The following is a 20,156-nucleotide window of genomic DNA, read 5'->3' as shown; positions in this document are numbered from 1 at the left end:
TTTTTATCTAACTATTTAGGGCCTTCAACTATTAGAGAACTGCAAAAGCACTTTGAAGAATCCTTTGGATGAGCCTGGTCATTTGAGGAAGGAACGTATGTAATATCTTGGATTTATGGGTATACTTGAAGTTCACAGAAGTTTATTTATCTGGCCAAGGTAAACAAACTTTAAAAATGGCAAGACTTACCCAAGTAGTAAATATTAGTCTTTCCATATTACACTGGTCACAGAAAGAGTAAAGGTAGGGTGTGAGGCTCAAAAAACTGTTTTATCTACATAGGGCTATATTTTTTACCAGCATGGGAAAGAAAGCAGTGATGTGTGTGTGTGTGTGTGTGTGTGTGTGTGTGTGTGTGTGTACATCCTATTTAAGAAGCGGACTAGGTTTTGTGAGAGTATTATAATAACAATAATGGTGCACAATGATACTAAATAACTCAAGGAAAATATATTTAATAAAAAAATCAATTAGCTGAAGACTGAAAAACGACACAAAAAGGGGAAACACAAGCTCGTTAGCAATTACGCAGGATCCTGAAGAGGATGGAGCTACAAACACACTTTACATCAGTGTTTGTTGGTTAAAATAGATAACTAGTTTTTCCAAAGGTCATAGGAGTATATGGGGTCAACACTGTGAATTCCCATCTCAACTTTGCACAAGTTGTGTGTGGCTTTTACTGTCTTTACCTCTTACCTAAACTTAGCCTCACCAAGTTCCTCTGCTAAGAAAATCTAGATTCAAGAATACTAAAATAAGAAACTGAAGATTGTATAGAAATAAATGGATTATGAAACATTCAGTACAAGAAATGCTGATTTTACTATGCCTATATAACATGAGACTTAATATCATCTACCATGCAAATTAGTATTTCTGTATACTAAGAACACAAAATAATTCATAAACACCAATCATATTAAAGAAATTGACAAGGGATTTCCATCAGTCAGATCCGAGTTCTAGTTCTAGCTTTTCCATGATATACCAGTTTTCTTATTAATTTCAGTCGCACCTATATTATTTCAGTACCTCAAGGGTCTTGGTAAGTGCAAAAAGGATGTGGCAATCCAATGCCTTTATAGTATGAATGATCAGTTCATGTAAGTCCCTTTGATCTAAGGACAGGAAGCTTCTAGGTGACAAGGATTTTAAAAAATTCTGGTGTTTTGTTTTTGCAATATTTGGAAAATAAAAAGGTTGAGGAGGTAACCAAAGAACTATCCTCTTTTGTAAGATGTAGAATTTGAGTAAATAATAGAAGAAGAAAAAGAAAAGGACAAAGAAGCACAAATATCCCAAGGGTAATCCTTCCAGATAGATATACCAAAACTGGAGAAAAACCTATAACTAGTAAGTTTTGTGCAAGCAGTGTCCAAACACCTTGATGGTACCTTAACGATTCCTAGCATAGCTGTAGCCCATGGACATGTTGGTGGAGACCTGCACTGACCTGTGTGAGCCAGCCCTCCTCTGCTTTCTGTTTTCTACTTGCCAGCATCTCCACTAGAGGGCAGCAGGTGGAAAGGAGAGGATGTCAAAAGGGATTGAAGCCAATGCTTGACAATAGCAGTAGTCCAGATTGGAGGGCAAAGCAATGGGTGTAAATGGACTGAGGGCAAAAGGTGAGAGCTAGAGCGATGAGTGGATTCCCATAACTAAGTGAAGTCAGGGATGGAAGGTAGTGCTGCAATAGTAAGGAGCTAGAACAAGGTTTCCCAAAGCAACTAATCTTTAGACTCATTTGGAGTTTTCCTAAAACAAACAAGCAAGCAAGCAAACCAACAAACACATCATCTAGCATGCAACCTCCAGAGCATCTCTCTAGATCTTCATTTAAAGGTATGGGGCTTTTCAATCCTGTAATTTTCAAAAAAGACTTCCAGTTTATTCTAAGAAACAGCCAAAATTGGTCCCATACAGGAACTCTGAGTTCCTTCCCACTCAGATGTCTAAATTTACTAGCATAATATATGTCTATGCAAACTTTAATATAATGGCAAACTTGTCTATTTCTCTAGCAGTCTGTCTCTAGAGGAAGAAAGGCCATAGGTAGCTATAATTGCTACAGAGTGGACAGCAATTTATAGTTTCCAGAGTGCTATGACAGTTGACAATGTTGCTTAAGCTTTTAATTCTCCAAATAAACCTATTTGAAAAAGAAATATTTTCAAACCCCACTGATAAGAGGGGAAACTAAGTTGCAGCAAGGCTGCTTGATGGTGGTGAATCTAGAAGCCATAGCTTGTAATTTCAGTTTATTGTACTCCATCACAATATAGTGCTTCTTCAGTTCTGTTCTTTTTTTTTTCCTCATTGAGTTTATTGGTACATTTTAGGTATACAGTACAGTTACATTCATCATTGGGATCTTGTACCTTTACATGACAGGTCTTGGTTCTCATTTTTCCCCCTTGTCCCTGTCCTCCTGTCGCCCCCTCCCCATTTACAAACACTTTATTTCCATTTTTTCATTTTATCATATTTTTTCCCTTATTACCTTCAATTCTATTCTTACGCAGGATTTATACACAATCCTTTCATCATATGATTCAGTGGAATTCTAAGAATAATGGCAAAGTCCAAATTATGTGGCAGAAAATGAATGGAGACAGGAATAAGAAAGACAGCTGTGATAGCAAGGCCAATACATCCATCCTTTCCAGGAAATGACTCAAGCGCAATTTGTGAGTGAGGAAGATGACTGAGATTGTATGGGTCAGGGCCACATTCCTGCCACCTGGAAGATGAGAGTGATTTCGTAAGGATCTGGTCTCAACCAAATTCATACTCCCCAAAAACCTCTGTATTGATGACTGGCGGTGAGAGAAACAGCAGGCATTTCATTTCCTATTTGCAATGTTTCAAAATAGGTTTTCAAATGGATTTCACCAATAGATCGTTTGCGGTGGGAGGCTAACTTATGGCAGAACGCACACAGAGCTGGAGTGCGTCTCGCTCCACTCCTTGTACTAACTGCATCAGGTCTTGAGTAAGACACCAAAGCTTCACCAATAAACTGAGACCCCTGGTCTCAAAGCCTCCAAGCAGAGAGGATATAAAGACATTTTGTTTAGCTTCAAATTATTTTAACTGGATTCTAACATTTAAAACATAAGAGATTCGAATAAATATTGAAGATAAACTTTTTGGGACACTTAGATGAGGAATGAATGGTCAGTTTTCAGTTGGCCCTTCTGTGTTCTAAAATACTAGATAACCTATTTACTAGTTTTGTAGTCTATTGCCTACTTCCTTCCCTATGGGTCCTGTATATATTTCCATCCTTCTACATCCCAAGAAGGAAAACTCCATGACAATAGTGGCACATTTTTTCTCACATTATAAGCACAGTTATCCCTAGCTATTCACTGAGGATTAGTTTCAGATACCAAAATCTGTGGCTGCTCAAGTTCCTAATATAAAATGACCTCATCTTTGCATATAAGCTATTTACTAACCCCTATATTTTAAATCATTTTTAGGCTACTTATAGTACTTAATTTAATACAAATGTTGTGTCAGTAGTAGTTGATATGCTGTATTGTTTAGGGAATACTGACCCAAAAAGCATACAAAGTCATTACAATTCAGATGAAAATTTTAAGGAATGTTTTTGAACTATAATTGGCTGAATCTGAGGATGTAGACTGTGGAGATGAAGAGGGGACACTGTGTGATCAAATGGAGGTTTAATAATAATGTTGGGAAAAGTTTCCCAAGGAAACCTGAATGTATCAGTGCACCCACTTGTCAGCTGTTTGTTTCACTTGTAATGTTTATAAAAAACAGCAGGGCATGGTTATTTAAAGGCATATGAAGTTCAGTATATGGAATGTTCCATAGTAATATAACTTTAAATATGGCAGATTGATTTCTCTGGTGTAACAAGCAGGTCTTAATACAGATGAAATTTAATCTCGCACCAATTATATTAGTTTCAACAGCTGTCTTTTTAGTTATCACACTCTCCTATCCTTCTCTTAATAAATGCTCCTGGATATCTCTCAGTGTGCTTTACCAGCCTTTCATTCTCCAGGCTGTTGAGAGAGAACTGACAGGAAGCATTTGTTGGAAGCACTCAGATGTGACTGTGCATTCATGGGGATTTGTTAACTGATGTTTAAGTTGTTGCATTCCTCATAAACAAGTCTGAGTGACAGGTTTTAATGGTGATCTTCCAAAACAAATGTGAGTCATAACCATTAGTGCAGTACGGGAGAAAGCTAACAACTCTTATTCTGTGTAACGTATGAGTACCTCTGGAACATGAAATAGGTCAAATTGTAGACAAGGTTTTTTGGGGAAATGCTGCAGCCTTTAATGTAAATGGGGCTCCATCAGGCATATATGGGCATTATGTGGAAATTCCTCTTTAAGGCATACTTAATGTAGGACAGAATGGAACAAAGTTTGCAAATTGTGGTGCTTTACAAGCCAGTCTCCTTAGAATCCAATCACCTAAGAATTGGCAGATAATGACTTAGGCAAAATTATTCATATATATTAATGTATATGAATAATTCTGATATCATATATGTGATATCAGATTCAGAGTTTAAAAACAAGTGTTCATGATGCTCTGAATATTTCTTTTAGAATCAACAGAATTAAAACATAAAGAATGATAAATTAGATTCATTCATAGGAAAATGGATATATTTTGAGGATACACTCCTAAGTGAAATACATAATTCACACATGTGTAAATACCGAATAGTCACTCTGCTGTGAAAAACTATAATAGTACATAAGATCCTAATGAGATAATTGACAATGTGAAATAGGAAGAAAAGGGCTAAAGATGTAGGGAAAGTGGGAAGGGTAGGGAAAAGAAAAGGGAAAAGAAAAAAATAGGAGAAAATGAAAAAATGGAAATAAAGTGTTTGTAAACTGGGAGGGGAGGAGGGGGTGAAGGGAGGGCAGGGACAAGGGGAAAAAATGAGAACCAAGACCTGTCATGTAAAGAAGGTACAAGATCCCAATAATGAATGTAACTGCACTGTATACCTAAAATGTACCAATAAACTCAATTAAAAAATACAAGAATTCTTTCAGGTCAACAAGGTTGAGTTTCTCCTTTGACCTAGAATTATTTCCTAATGTTCTGATATTTCTTTATGTAAGGAAATCTGGCTTGGAGTTTTGTTTTTTTAATAATTTTTAAGATCTTTTTTTGTTATAACTGGACAAGACAGGAGAAAATAACAGCTGTTTGTGACCACTTCAAGCCTAAAGTTGCTCTCTCAGATTTGATACCAGCTTAAGTGTGGCACTGAAAAATAATATTTTAATCTTCGTTGGATAGTGACCATCAGTATGTACTTTAAATAATTCTGGCAAAAATGCTATGAATACGTGGCATTGTATGAAAGAACATTAGTCATAATTGGTACTTTGCTAATTCCTATATATAGCTTCAGTTGTATGGGTCAACTGATTTGTGACGGCCTGGCTGAGAGACAGCCCTTCCACTCCTGGGGCTCCTACAACACTTCATGCCATTATATACATACATTCACTATGTCACATCTCACATGATCTCTTTTTTGTCTCACCTCTTTGTTTACATAGAAACCTTTAAGCTTCTCAAGGTTAACTAATTTATGGGCCCCTAGAACTGGCTAAAAAAGTTTAAGATGAATGAATGAACAAATGAACCAGTTGAAATACTGAACTGTAACCGTGTATATGTTTAAATATCTGTTTTATGTTTAGAAGTACTTAAACATGTTTTTCTAATTTGGTTCCCACAACAGTCATGGGCACAGTCAACTCAGCTTATAGCCATTGGATCTAGGCCAACAGATGTCAAATGGAATATCTTTGACCCCCAACAGACATTTAAATATGTCTGGAGACACTCTGGAGGAGAGGTTGCTGCTGATATCACATGGAGAGAGGTACTGGATCTGCTAAATATGCTACAATGTACAGAATACCTTCTATCTCAGAAAATCAATCTGACCCAAAATGTCAACCTGCCAAAGTTGAGAAATTCTCATCTAGACCCTTGGCCTCTGAATCTATTGTAACCATATATTTTATAAACTTCTGTCAAAAACATTCTTTGATTAAGTGTATACTATAAGAAATTACATAGTGTACCATATAAAACTACCTACTGTAGTGAGTCATCTTCTTCAAATATACATAAACTAAACAAAAATCATGGGAATAGTAAGTTTATGGTTTGAGTTTTAATCTCTGACCAAAGATGAAAGTCTAATTTGTCAACCTCGTTTCTTTAGAAAAAGTGCTTGAGTATAGCAGGCACCTAAGCACTTCTACGCATTTCAAGAGAATGAATTCTGAGTTCTTTTAGAAAATTTAAACTTCAGCCATTTTTCCCAATTAAAATCCTTAGAAGCTGGAGAGACTAGGTGGATTTAAAGATACCCAGAATCAAAATACTGTCAAGGTAATTCCATCTCTGTCATTGAGAAAACCATACATGAGCACGGTGAGCAAACGTGAGATAATGGTACTGCGGCCTCATGGAAAAACTATAAAGATGCAACCAGAAATCCCTTTTGTCTGTCAGAACGGAAACATTTTCTATTGCATAGAAAATGCATAACTATGCTGATAGGCATAGTTAGTAACACATTTAGATCTTTTTATAGTCTAATCTCTCCCAGTAGCTCACATGTCACAGAAAATATCGATTCTAAGAATGCAGAAGTGTGTATAACAGGGAAAAGAAAGGGATGGTGGAGATTGTTCTGTCCACTGACTTTCTGCTTTTTCAAAATTTGCTGAGTTATTTGTTCAAATGAAATTTTACATGGAAACCCACTGGGTAAAATCAAAACAATCACTATATGAAGTTATGTTCGGTCAAGAATACTGTACCAGATCATCTTAGTTGGTCAGCACTGCATACCCACCTTCTAACCCAACCCTATCTGACCCAGCAGCTCATTTTACTTTTGGATAATTGCAATTGGCATAAAGTATTTTATCGTAAGAGCCATCTATTTTCCTTTTTCTTCCTTTTTTGATGAGAAGATAAAGAGATGAGTCTATACTGAAAATCTCTTACTGGTAACTACGCTGTTACCTTGCATAACATCTCATTTAATTTTCATGGCTTTCTGAGCAAAGATAAACAGATAAGTACTATACTTTTCAACCTTAACAAAAAAAAAAAAAGAGAAAGAAATTCTGTCATTGGCAACAATACAAATGAAACTGGAGGATATGCTATGTGAAATAAGCCAAAGAAAGAAAGACAAACACCACATGATCTCATTTGGGAATCTAAAGAAAACTGAATACATGAAGCAGAGAGTAGAATGGTGGCAGCCTTGGGTTGTAGGATGGGGAAATGTGGAGATGGTCAAAGGATGGAAAGGCTCGGTTAGACAGGAAGAGTAAGCCTGGTGTTATGCAGCAAGGTGACTATAGTTAGTAACAACGTGTATATTTGCAAATTGCAGAAATTAAATTTTTAAATGTTGTCTCCATGAAAAGCATGTGAAATGTTAATTAATTTACTTCACAATGTAGACAGGTGAAAATATCATATTGAATATAATAACTTTTTATTTCCCAATTTTTAAAAAAGAAATGGGAGTAAATTTCTGAGTCTGAACATCAACACTGGTAGAGTCAAAATCCATCCATCCATCCATATTTTTGATTCCCAAAGGCTATTTCATTGTTCTGTTTTGCAATTCTATCCAGTTAAAGCCCCCTTCATGATGATAAATCATGAAAACAAATATCCTGCTATTTCTCCTTCATCACCATCCTCAGACCGAGCATTTACTGTGGCTTTCACATGATTTCCATAGCCTTTACTGTTAGCACTATTTGTTCAGATTTGTTATCATTGTTCTTAAATCATGAAGTCTGGAACTCACCAGATAATTAATTCTCGATTGGTCTTGGCCAGTGCAGAGACCAGAGGACTGGAGCTTCCTTTTCTCACTCTAGGCCCTCTTCTGCTCTGAAGGCAGCTTTGCTAGCTTGCTTTGGTGGTGGTGACATCATTAGAGTTCAGCTACATTAAATTTGCTATGACTTAAATACCTTCGAGTTTTCATTTCTGTAAGCTACTTCCCTCCTTTGGGAACCTGACTTTTCTTAAATTTAGATGTAAGACTTTACATTTATCCTTGTCAAATTGTATACTGTTAGTTTTGGTCTGCTAGTGTTGGCTATCGAGATATTCTGAATCCTGTGTTTACCATTCAGCACATTAGCTATCCATAACTTTGCAATCTCTGCATATTTGGTTAGCCTATCTTCTTTGCCATCACTGTGGTCACAGATTAAAACAAACAAGCCAGCCAGACAGCAAACAAAGCTTAGGGGAAGGGCTACTGCAAAGTCCTGAAGACAGGGTACAACATGAGGGAATCCCTTTCCAGAGGGTCACATCTGCATCTATAAAATAATAAAAGATAATTTTAGAGTTGAATTGGGTAATTAGATTTTTCTCTGAACAGCTTTATTAATAAATAAGCTTAAAGAAATTAAGAGTTTTTGCCTATCACAGTTAATTACATTCATAATTGGGCTCATATCCCAGAGGTGATGGTTAGTTGATGTTTTCTACATTACACCATTAACTAGAATAATTAAATGGTAAAGAAGACACCTTAGGGGCTGGGCATTTAGCTCAGTGGTTCTGCTGTCTGCCTTGCAAGCTCAAGGACCTGAGTTCGATTCCCAGTACCAAAAAACAAAAACAAAAAAAAAAAAACAAGAAGATACCTTAAATGAGTTTTAAAACCAATTAGTGATATAATGTTTATTTTTCTGACAATTTGCTTTTTTTCTCCTAAATCATCAATACAAGAAGAAATCCCAATGAATTAAAGACTGGGTTATAAATTAGCTTCACTTTCACTGATTTTTGTGGATCAATCCAAACTGAAAAATGGTCTAAGAAATACATTATTATTTTTCATACATAAAAGATAGGGAATGCTAGTTCAATGAAGGCAAGAAAAGTTTTGGGTAAAGAGGTAGATTTAGAAACGGCTAACAGTACATATAACACAGTGTATGTTTATGGTGTTAGTATACAACATGTCAGTAGAGACAGGAGATGGCTTCCCTTTTCTTTGAAACATCCACCTCCAAGAAAAACCCATGAACACTGAAAACAGAAGATAAAACCAGAGTGGATTTTGCAAGGCGGTTTCTGCACTGTCCTTGAACAAAGTGGGAAAGCCTGTGAACAACAGGGTTGGACAATTCCAAGAGGTGCTGTCCAAGGGCTCAGAAAGCCAGGAAGTGTCTTTCATCACGTCTTTTCAAAGGAGAGGTGGCTAGTGCCCCTGTACACTTTCACTACAGAGTTAGCCTAAGGAAAATATTTTGATCTGCTCTAAGGAATCACCCACACTTTATCACAAGTATTTTTAAAATATAAAAATATATTTTACATAGTGTAAGTATATTTATTAGAGTTATGTACAAAATATTTATATAACTACAAAATATTTATATTATGTAAAAATAGGTCAACTATTGAAAATCTAAATTCTATGCTAAACAATCTAAATCTTAGAGGACTTTAAAGCGCATGGAATTGCTTCTGTTATTCTGACATATATAATACATTTTTGTTTTCTTTGTGCTACTGGGGATGGATCCCAGACCTTGGGCATGCTAGGCAATTGTTTTACCACTGAGCTGCCCTTCTAGCCCAGAAATAATGACTGTTTCACTAGGCTGATAAAGTAAAACAATTGCAACTTCCAGGAATGAGCTTCCTGTACTTTAGTCAGTTGGCTACCATGAGAATCCTAGGTCTTGCTATTTCAGCAAAAGTTATATTTTAAAGTAACTGAATGCATTTTAATTGGTATCTGTTATAGCACAATTATTTCTGGGTGAATGTAATCTAAACTTCCTAGATATCAAAATCCAAGTTCTTTTGACTTGTGGCCATGCTCCTGACTGGCCACTATCTCAAGCAAACTCCTCCTTAGCACAATGTATAAGGTGTATTAGAGCCTGACCCTACTTCGTTCTCTAGCTTTGCCTTTTGCCTGGCCCACTCAGTTTATCGTTGGCAGTCTGTACTGTTCCACTGCGTTTATCACACGCAGTACATGAGAGGCAGTAGTGTGCAATTGGGTCGGGCTGCCTGGATTAGACTCCCACTTTTGACATCCACTAGCTATGTAAGCTAGTAACTTCAGTAATCTTGGTATCTTTAACTAAAACACCTCCTTTGAGAGTTGCTGCATGGATAAAGTGAGATAAAATACTTAGAACTGGATCCAGAATAACATTAATATGTAATCAGAACTCAAATTTGGCTATCGCCACCTTGAATTGGTCTCAATTCCATCTCTCCATACCCTAGCCCACTCACCGCAGCCTAACACGGGACCACACTCTCTTCTCCTTTGCATCGTGTCTTTGAATGTTCAGTGAGTGATGGTTGTGTTGCATTGACTTTCCCAGTATGACTCTCACATCAGAGTCAACAACACACTACAGACCTACTTGCCACATGAATCCTATTTAATTTTATGGGAAGCACAAAAGCTAAAGCAGTAAATTTTCACAAAACCTATCTCTGAGCCAGGCATGGTGGCGCAATCCTGTAATCCCCAGCACTTGGGAGGCTAAGGCAGGAGGATTGCTGTGAGTTCGTGACCAGCCTGGACTACATAGTGAGTTCCAGGTCAATCAAGTCAATCTCAACTACATAGTGAGACCCTGTCTCAAAAAAAAAAAAAATCTCTGAACATATCTGCCAATACTATAATTATGAAACAGTACCCCATTTTATAAAAGTTTCTGCTATTCTATTTGAGTTCTATAGTTGACAATATCTAAAAAATTCAGAAACCTCTTCAAGGAAGTTTACTGTAGTCATTATTAAAATACTTTAGCTTTTCAAAACTTCCTTGTGCAACTAAACTCCATCTACTAAGCATATATTATTAGAAATTGTATATATCTGTTTATTCAATATAATAATCAAATAGTATTTACTTTTAACTTTCAATGTCTCACATTTCAAGATGGGCTGTCATTGGAAAATTAGAAAGACTCAATATTTAAAGGGGGGGCTGAAAAAAATTGATCCAGGTATCTATCGGACTCCTAGTCAGGGACTTTCTTTTTTTTTTTTAATTGAGTTTATTGGTACATTTTAGGTATACAGTACAGTTACATTCATTATTGCAGTCATTATTCACTTTTACATGACAGGTCTTGGTTCTCATTTTTTCCCCTTGTCCCTGCCCTCCCTTCGACCCCTCCTCCCCTCCTGGTTTATAAACACTTTATTTCCATTTTTTCATTTTCTCCTTTTTTTTTTCCATATTACCTTTCCCTTACCCTTCCCACTTTCCCAACACCTTTAGCCTAATCAGGGTCTTTCATAATCAAACATTCAATGTCCAAAGGGGCAGAGAAACCTCGGATTTAAAATCTACAAGCCTTGCCACATCTCTCCATGTCTGTCAATATTTGAAGAGATTTGATCAGGTAGGTAGGACACAGAGAAAGGCAGTGTCAGGGGGATGGGTGACCAGTTCATTCCATGCAGCAGGCTTCCAGTGACCGGTGCCCAAGGAACAGAGTTCAGTCACCTGGGAAGTCATTGGTAGGATTTAGAAAGGCTGTCAGGCTCACAGGCATTAGTGTTTAGGGCAAAGTTCAGGTCTTGGTGGTGCCTGGAAATAAAGCAAGAAAATGAGCTCATTCCCTCCCCAGGGAAAGCCCATCAATCCTAGTTTCTAGAGTTGTACAACTATTTCCAGATATCTCCCATTACAAGGGAACCCTGACTTAACCTATGCCTTGGTCATGACTAGAGATAGAAAAACAGCGGGGAGAAATATGGATTGGACAGTTCAGTGGCACATTCGTTCACCAGATAAAGATGCACATTAGGGACATATAGGATGGGAATACAGAGATGAACAAAACTTTGTCCACAGACTTCAGGGCATAGTGAATTTAAAATCCATAATACATTATCATACACGGCATGCAGTCATTGTGTCTGTTATTTGAAACCAATTAAATTGTATTTATTTGAAGCTCAGCTCAGATTCGTCACACATCTTGAAACACAGTATGACAACTTCATTTAGAAGAGGGACATACAACTAATGATAGCTTTCCTATGCACACCGCTCTACCCATCCTTTTGGAAGGAGCTTCTATAAAAGCATTCTGAGACATTTCTGTCATGGTTCAGACGTGATCCATCAGACTTTAATGCATGCAATTCTGCCATGGAAGAATAATGTAGACACTGTAAGGCTAAGGTTTAAGGCCAAAGTTGCTATACAAACAGAAATAGAGATTCCTGACAGATGTATCTGATAAAATACTGTGGTTTTATTTTGAAACAGATTTGGTAAATATGCCAGGAAGAACTCTTATCTGCAGTTGAGGCCAAAGAAATGCTCTAAGCCCTAGGGCTTGTGTGTCTGTCTAGCAGTCAACAGACAGCATACCAAAGAATATTTTCTTGACTGGTCAACTGGAAGATCACATCTCAAACTGTGTTTCTGTTACACATTGTCATGGCCTTTATGCTGCATGATGACTGGGGGTTTGAAGATGACAGTGTTGACAGCATTATTAAAGCACCCACATGAGTGTTTCTGGAAAAGCCAACATGGGACTCTAGTGCCTGCTGCTCATGAAAAATGAGAGTGGTCCTTGGAACAGTGGAGACTGTGCCTGGTGACAAGGCACAGTAATGCACAGTAGTGTAGATAAGCAGGCAGTTACAAGGGCCTAGGGCTGGGTATCCAAGTTGCCTTTGTTAATGGCTTTGAAATGTCTACAATTCTTTATCATATAGAGTTTAAAGATTAATCTTTAAATTGAACAAGTCACTGTAAAATAACCTAGTGATGTCAACATTGGCGAGAAAACCATAAATCACAGGTATTTTATGAGAGATTTTTTCCTAGGGAAAGGTGAGGGTTAATTGAGAAATGCTGGGCCCCTTGTTGTGGAGGATGATCTCAGGCAGAGGCTGGATAGGCCAGTCTGAGCCAGCATGGGCTTCTGCACAGCTGGGCTCAGTTAGCCTGCAGCCAGAGGCAGACAACCAGGTATGTTCATGAAGAACAGCTCTTTGCCAGCACCACACACAAAATGCATTACATCAGCTTCTTTCCTGTCTATCCCATAACAGGAGTCTTGGTTTGGGGTACTGAACCAAAGTGGCATGGGGACATTTTGTAAACTAGGACAGGTTCTTGTCTTAGAAAAGCTGGGATCAAGGGTGAAAGGCTAGAAAGACAGTCTATCATTGCCATGTGTGAACTGAGACTATTCATGGGTGGTCCTTCTATTTACTAATTAGCTGAGACAAAAACCTAGTCAGGCATGCTGCCAGCTTCTTTGTAGGAGTGAGTCATTCAGTTACTGTGTAAAAACCCAGCCAATCTCCCAGATTCTGCCCGGCACATAGCTTTGCAGCTCTCAACGCATCCTGTTTGTATTTTATTGCATTTCACAAGATAACTATATACTCTAAGCAATGATAAAATATTTGGGCTTTTTCAATGTCTGGCGATACAGGTGTGAATGACCAGAGACTGCACTGGGGAAGGACTTTAGGTCTTTGGACTCTCACTGCACAGTAGCCTACATTGTGTTCAATCACATAGCCATGAGTGGACAGCCCTGGGGCTCTGCTTAGGCATAGGCAGGAGGAGTCTTGGGAAACAGCGTAAAAGGAAGGCAGTTTAGACACCCTGCTGTCACTCAGTCTCAGAATGGTTCCCCTGACAGAGGAGTAGTGCTGTTTGACTGCTGCCACTTCACTGCTGGTGTAGGTTGAGCTGCCTACACCTCACTTAGCTGCCAAGACCTCACTGTGCTGTCAGTGAGTCAGGGCTAATGTTGATAACATTTAACTAAAAATGTGGAAACTTAGAAATGAATGGAGTAAGAAGGAACTGACAGTAAAAAAGTCCAGAGGCTGGCTGGGCTGGGCTGAGCCAGCATGGGCTTCTGCACAGGTGAGTACAGTCAGAGTTTGGAACTGACAGTAAAAAAATCTAGATACTGAGGATTCCGTTTTCTCAATATCTCCGTATGGTTCATCTGTTTTTCTTTTCCCACTCTTGTCATACTTAGATCATCTCTCTTGGCCTATTACAATTACCTTCCTTAGTGCTTATCCCCTTCAAATTAGTTTTTATCCTATTAGTAGTATTATTTCTGAAGTGAAAATCTAACAATATTATTATTACTTGAAATCCTTTGAAAACATAAGAGGCTCACAGTTGACTTAGGCTTCCACCTTTCTTTTCATATATAAAATATGAGCTCCTAAAGTTGGAAGCATACATTTAAAATTCTTCCCTGAATACATGAAGGATAAATCCATAGCATCTCTCTCAATGGCATCTTCTAGATTCACTTGATCTGTTGCGACTTGCAGAATGTCAATGTCAAGGCCAGTTTGTAATACTAGGAGGACAGAGGTCACTGATATGGATGGACATGGGCCATAACACCAGAAAAGACAAGATTTCCTCTGTCTCTAGATGATGGTCAAGAAAGCAGCAAGCTAAAACTCTGTCTGTGGCTTATCCTCTTATTCTCCACCAGAAGACAAAGTCTCAAATTTTTAATTTTTGAAAATGTTTAACAGGGACACTCTTTACTGTAACACAGAAACTCTCAGGACACTGGAGCTTCAACCATAATGAGGTAGGTGGGATAGTTAACTGTGATGTCAACTTGAATGGATTAAGAAACTTCTAGAGGATCAGTGGACCACAGTTATAGGTGTGTCTGTAGATGATTCACATGTAAGTCACAAAACAAGGGGGCAAGACCCACCTTGGAATTTGGTGGCACCAATCAAGATACTTGTAGCTTGTAGCTTGAAATAATAAAATAAAGAAGGAAGTCCTCTTGGTTTCTTCTTCAGAGGAGCTCCAGTCTTTGCCATCACCTTTGGATATTTGTTTCCAGTTCCTTCAGGTTTCAAGCACAGAGCCTTCTGCAGACCCTTTGGCTTTCCATTGATTTGCACTGGACTCTGCAGTATGCTCCAGGTCTTTGACTTTTGATCGGATCCTCTGATTGTCCTGGACTCAGATGGCCATTTTGCATTCCTCCACCCCTGATTCCCTAGGCAGCCACTGTAAGTCTATTTTGCTGATTAAATCTGTTCTTCGAATGAGTCCTGATACAGTATGCTTTTTTTTAAACTAAAACTTTCCTCGCATGCTGTTATTTTCTATCTGACAGCAATGAGAACAGAAGAATATTCTTCCAAATAAGTTGTTATTTTGCATAAGAGTATAAAGAGTGCTAAAAAATACACAGAAAACCCTATTTTTTGGAATCCTGGTTCCTTTCAAACCAGGCAACTCATTCTTGATAAGATTTCTTCCCTTGACCAGCATAGAACAATACATCTTTTACAGAATTAATCTGTAGAATGGTATGATGTTAGATATGAGGTTTTCCTACAGGCTATGCCTATTACTCATGTATATATAAATATACATAACATATAATATTATACATGTACATATACATAAAAATCTACTTATATCACATCTAAATGCTACACATAAAGACTATACATGATATCACAAACACACAATGTTCCATCATATGCTTGGTACTTTTGCCTGGCCTACCAATAACTATGAGAAGGACTATTATTTTTTGGATGTGGCATGTATTTCCTCTTCATTTTCTTCCTTTCCAAATATTACTGAATTTTTAGGGTCCAGCAAGCCTTTCTTTTTCCATGAAGCCTCTCTTTTTCCAAGCGTCCATGAAGCTTTCTCTAGGCTATCATATGACTCAGATCTATAGACTCAAGTTTACTTTCAAGGGGAATAGTTATAAATATAGATCCTATGTACCATGCACTCTGCCAAAGTAATTATCTGCCATCCATAATCTAAGTACTTGGCAATTATTTGCTGAATGTTAAACTCAGAAAATAGAACCACTCACTGTCTAGCGTGGTGCCATGAATGTAGTATAAATTCAGAAACTGAACGCACTGTTCTCCATGTTTCCTTCATGTCTCCACTTGCATATGTCTGTTTAGGCTGTTCCTTCAACATAGCAGCTATTCCTGTTCTTCTCTGTTTTCAAAAATCTTTACAAAACATTCCAGCCCACACTGAAGTGAATCTTCTTCATGAAGTTAATTCATTACAAAGGGATCTCCTTTTATTGCTACTCCTATAAAGTTCAGGCCATTTCATATATATTTATATATATATATATATATGACTGAAATTATATTAATTCTTGGTAAAAATCTTTACAAAACATTCCAGCCCACACTGAAGTGAATCTTCTTCATGAAGTTAATTCATTACAAAGGGATCTCCTTTTATTGCTACTCCTATAAAGTTCAGGCCATTTCATATATATTTATATATATATATATATATGACTGAAATTATATTATAATTCTTGGTGTATACACTGGGTTTCTTAACTTATGATACATCTCTTGAGAGAAGAAACATCCTCTTAAGTTCAAGCTTTGAAAATAGAAAACTTCAAAAAAAATCTGCAGTGAACTTGTTGAAGAGCATCTTGACCATGTATTTTCATCATACTATCTAGACTTTAAAGCCACAAGTCTAATTAATTTCTAGAAGTTACTAATGTCCCAGCTAAACTGCACTTTTTCAGAGCAGGAATTTGTCTACTTATATCTTAGATTGCTGGGAAGCAAGGGGAGGCTCAGTTTTGGACTGATTAATGTAGTGTAGTAATGATGTAAACTTAATTTATAATAGGCACTCATAGGAAGAATACTTATATTGGTCAGATCTTTATGCACATTTCTCATTAACAGTATTATAGGAGCAGTAATTTTGATGCAACAAGTTGATAGACTAACCAGGTAAAGTTCCCTTGAAAATGAAGCATTTTTGATTATTTTTGATTTTGGAATACAAAGTTCTCCATGACTATGTAACCTGCTTTGAGAAGCAGATACAGAGCCTCATATTTAGGATGAGAGACAAAGAGAAAGTATTTATTACAGTACTTCAGCTAATATCATGATGGCTCTGCTCAATATTTAGTTTTCATTAAATTTCTTACAGGGCAATTAGACTAAATAAAAAAACATTCTCTCTGGCCAAGGATTTAGCTCAGTGCTTCTGGCACCTGCCTTGCAAGCCCAAGGACAGAATTCAATCCTCAGTACCAAAACAAACAAAGAAAAGAAAAGAAAAGAAAACAAACAAACAAAAAAATCCTCTCAGGCCTAGTGTAATTCTAATTGCTCATTTGCTTATGCAAGAAAAATTCTATTCAAGAGCTCAAGGGCCAGTCACTCCCAGGCACATGGATCTGTCATCTTCTACCAACTCCTCAGTGACTTTTCTCCAGGAGAGGCCTTCATGATCACTTAATAGTGTTATATCTTTCAGTGCCCAAGTTGAATTAAAGTAAATGGCTTATGAAACAATAGTGGTGAAAATAAAAACAAAATGATATGATCTAGACTTGGCAGAAAAAGAAACACATGGCCCATGAATGTCATCTGAGATCATGATTTATGCCCTATCTTGTGTTAACTTCAGCTGAACTATTATACAATTGGCCAGAACTGGCAAATAAATACACACATTCCAGCATGCATGCACTTGCATGAACATGCTTACTTATGCCTTCTTATGTAAATACTATCCCTTTCCTTCATCTCTGGGCAATTAAAGGAAGTATTTTGGATCCCTCACATATTACAGTCAAACTTTGGTTAGCCCAACAAGGGGGAAAAGGAGGAAAAACCTTTTTATTTTTTGCTGAATTACTTTCTATATATAAATATTGGTAAGATATGTATTGTTATAAACCATTTTCTTATATTCTACTTTCTCCCAACAAACAAACACAAAACAAGCAAAAACTATTAAGAAGCAAACCAAAAGCAAATATTAAAACCAGTTAACGAAAGAAATGAAATTAACCTCCCAGTGAAGATATTTGCACTCCCACGTTCACTGTGACATTATTCACAACAGTCAAGATATGAAACAAACTAGGTGGCCATCAATGGATGAGTGGATAAAAAACTAGGTGTCCACCAGCAGATGAATTAAAAAGAAACTACATAGATAACCTCTGATTCACCCTGAAGAGGAAGGAGATCCTGCCATTTGTCACAACATGGATGAGCCTAAGAGATAGTGAGGCTGTCTGAAATAAATGACACAGACAAAGAAAATATTACTTATTTCTGTGTGGAATTAAAAAAAGTGACGTGAAATAGAGGGAAAGGGGTGGGGTGGGGTGGAGGGAGACAGAGAGAGAAAACGGAGAGCAGAGGTTATTGGTAGTGGGATGGGGGAAGGCCGGAGGAAAATTTAGGTCAAAGGATACAGAGTAGCACATATGTAAGATGAACATACAGTGATCTTAAGTACAACATCGGGATTATGGTTAACAGCCACTAAATAAATAGATTTCCCAGGGGTGATGTAGCTATATGAGATGATGATAATGCCGATTTATTCCATCATAATATATAACAATTTTACTATATACATGTATCTTATAGGATTTGGGTATAGCTTAAATATATACAGCAAAATTTATTTTTTTGAGGAAAATAGCCAATGATAAATTTTCCTGCACTCCTTATGAAATTACATTTCTGCTAAAAGGGCGAATAACTGAAATAGATGCCTTGTGTGGATTATATGGGTCTGAAATGTAATTTGAGCTCTAATCTCAGGATACATTTTAAAATTTCCTTAAAGATTCTTGTGCCACTTTTGTTATTTCACAGGTCTTTGAAATTCCTCAAGCCTTGCACTGTGGAGTAAAAGTCATCGTAGTGAAGACAGGAGCGATTAAGCCACCATGGCTTTGGAACAGGGGGGAATCTCAGCTGTAATTCTTTGGCTCAGAACCAGAGTCTAAAACAAGCCGTGGGAAAAGCTGCTGAAATGAAGCCTGCAATTCTCTCCATGTTTAACTTGTATAATGTTGACATTACACACCAGAGAGACCAAAAAGTATTTCAAACAATTCTGACTTCTTTTCCATAAATATTTTGAATTGCTTTAAGAGACAAATAACACATTGTACCCCTTTGTTTTCTAAATTACTCTGCAGCTCCTCAACAGCTCACTACTATGGTATGCATGTATTTTTGGCTAGAGGTCAGGGAGGACATCTTAAGGCACTAAGTCTGCTGGTAAAATGTGTTTTCTGTAACAGTTGGGTGGTGGATAAGGGAATCGGCTACTCTAAAAGCGACAACTGAATTCCATGTCATAGCATGTTCCTGTACTCAACTGAAGCTCAGGCAAGTAGAATAATAAAAGATTTCTTTCTGGTCAGAAAAATGATTCTTCCTTGTTCCTCTCACTGTTCTTCTTGGATTCTGTTGTTTCTGCTATGTAAGTTTGAAAATATGGAGAAAGGGAAATTATAGAGAAGGCTAAAGAATCTCATGACTTCTGGGTACAAGATTCAAGTATTTCAGGTGTCTCTTCCCTCAGAGTCAGCCAAATGGTAATCACTCAGAGAGTGAGAGCTCAAATTCATTCCAAACCTGCAATTTCCTCTCTCAAAGAATATGATTAAGTGGGCTGAATTCTGAGCCCCAGAAAAGACCATGATATCCTTAGTCACAGATGAGCAGAATGATCAGTAGGTTAATAACCCTTCAGTGCAATTTCAAAAGCTTTCCCAGAGCTGAGCACCAAGGACCTGGCTTGCTGGGGGGGGGGAAGCCCTCAGCATGCTACATGACATTTAGTTTTGATGTGAAAATGCTGGATGCAAAGCTGACTACTGTATTTTTTCTAAAACATCCACAAAAAGTCCTCTTTGTGAGTTTAAAGCTGAGATGTTTCCCATTTGCTGCTACCTAAAATTTTCATTGTTTAATTGAATCAGAAAAGAATTTACTTTAACCAAGTTCAGTGTTTTTTCATAATACATAGTGCAAGAATAGAAAAGCAGAACTCACCCTCTCTCCCAGCAACAGCATTGCCTGCACTTGCGAGTGCCAAGGTCAACAGCAACTGCCAAAGATCCATACCTGTGGGACCTGCAATTACAAAAAGGAATAAGATGAAGTCAAGCAATGAAAAGCAGATAGCAATCATTCAATAGTGTTTAGACTGACTAAACCATGAATGCGTTAGCATGCTAGTTCTAGAAGGAATCCTAGTAAGTTGTTCATTTT

The 20,156-nt window shown here is 37.4% G+C and overlaps 1 protein-coding gene across 6 annotated transcripts in view; it reads right to left on the bottom strand.

Annotated features, from left to right (window-relative positions):
• Positions 1-20,156, bottom strand: part of Ghr (growth hormone receptor) — a 239,236-nt gene that overhangs the window by 109,401 nt on the left and 109,679 nt on the right. For all 6 annotated transcript variants that reach the window (XM_019208905.1, XM_019208906.2, XM_019208904.2 and 3 more), the window contains exon 2: positions 19,938-20,018. In XM_019208905.1, the coding sequence (XP_019064450.1) occupies positions 19,938-20,007 (70 nt within the window). In that variant the 5' untranslated portion in view covers positions 20,008-20,018. The remainder of the gene's footprint in view (positions 1-19,937; positions 20,019-20,156) is intronic.

Source organism: Fukomys damarensis, unplaced genomic scaffold (genome assembly GCF_012274545.1).
Source record: "Fukomys damarensis isolate Sample0158 unplaced genomic scaffold, DMR_v1.0_HiC HiC_scaffold_1, whole genome shotgun sequence".
Lineage (NCBI taxonomy): Eukaryota > Metazoa > Chordata > Mammalia > Rodentia > Bathyergidae > Fukomys > Fukomys damarensis.
The sequence above is the reverse complement of the archived record's forward strand: the minus strand, read 5'-3'. Positions and strand labels throughout refer to the sequence as shown.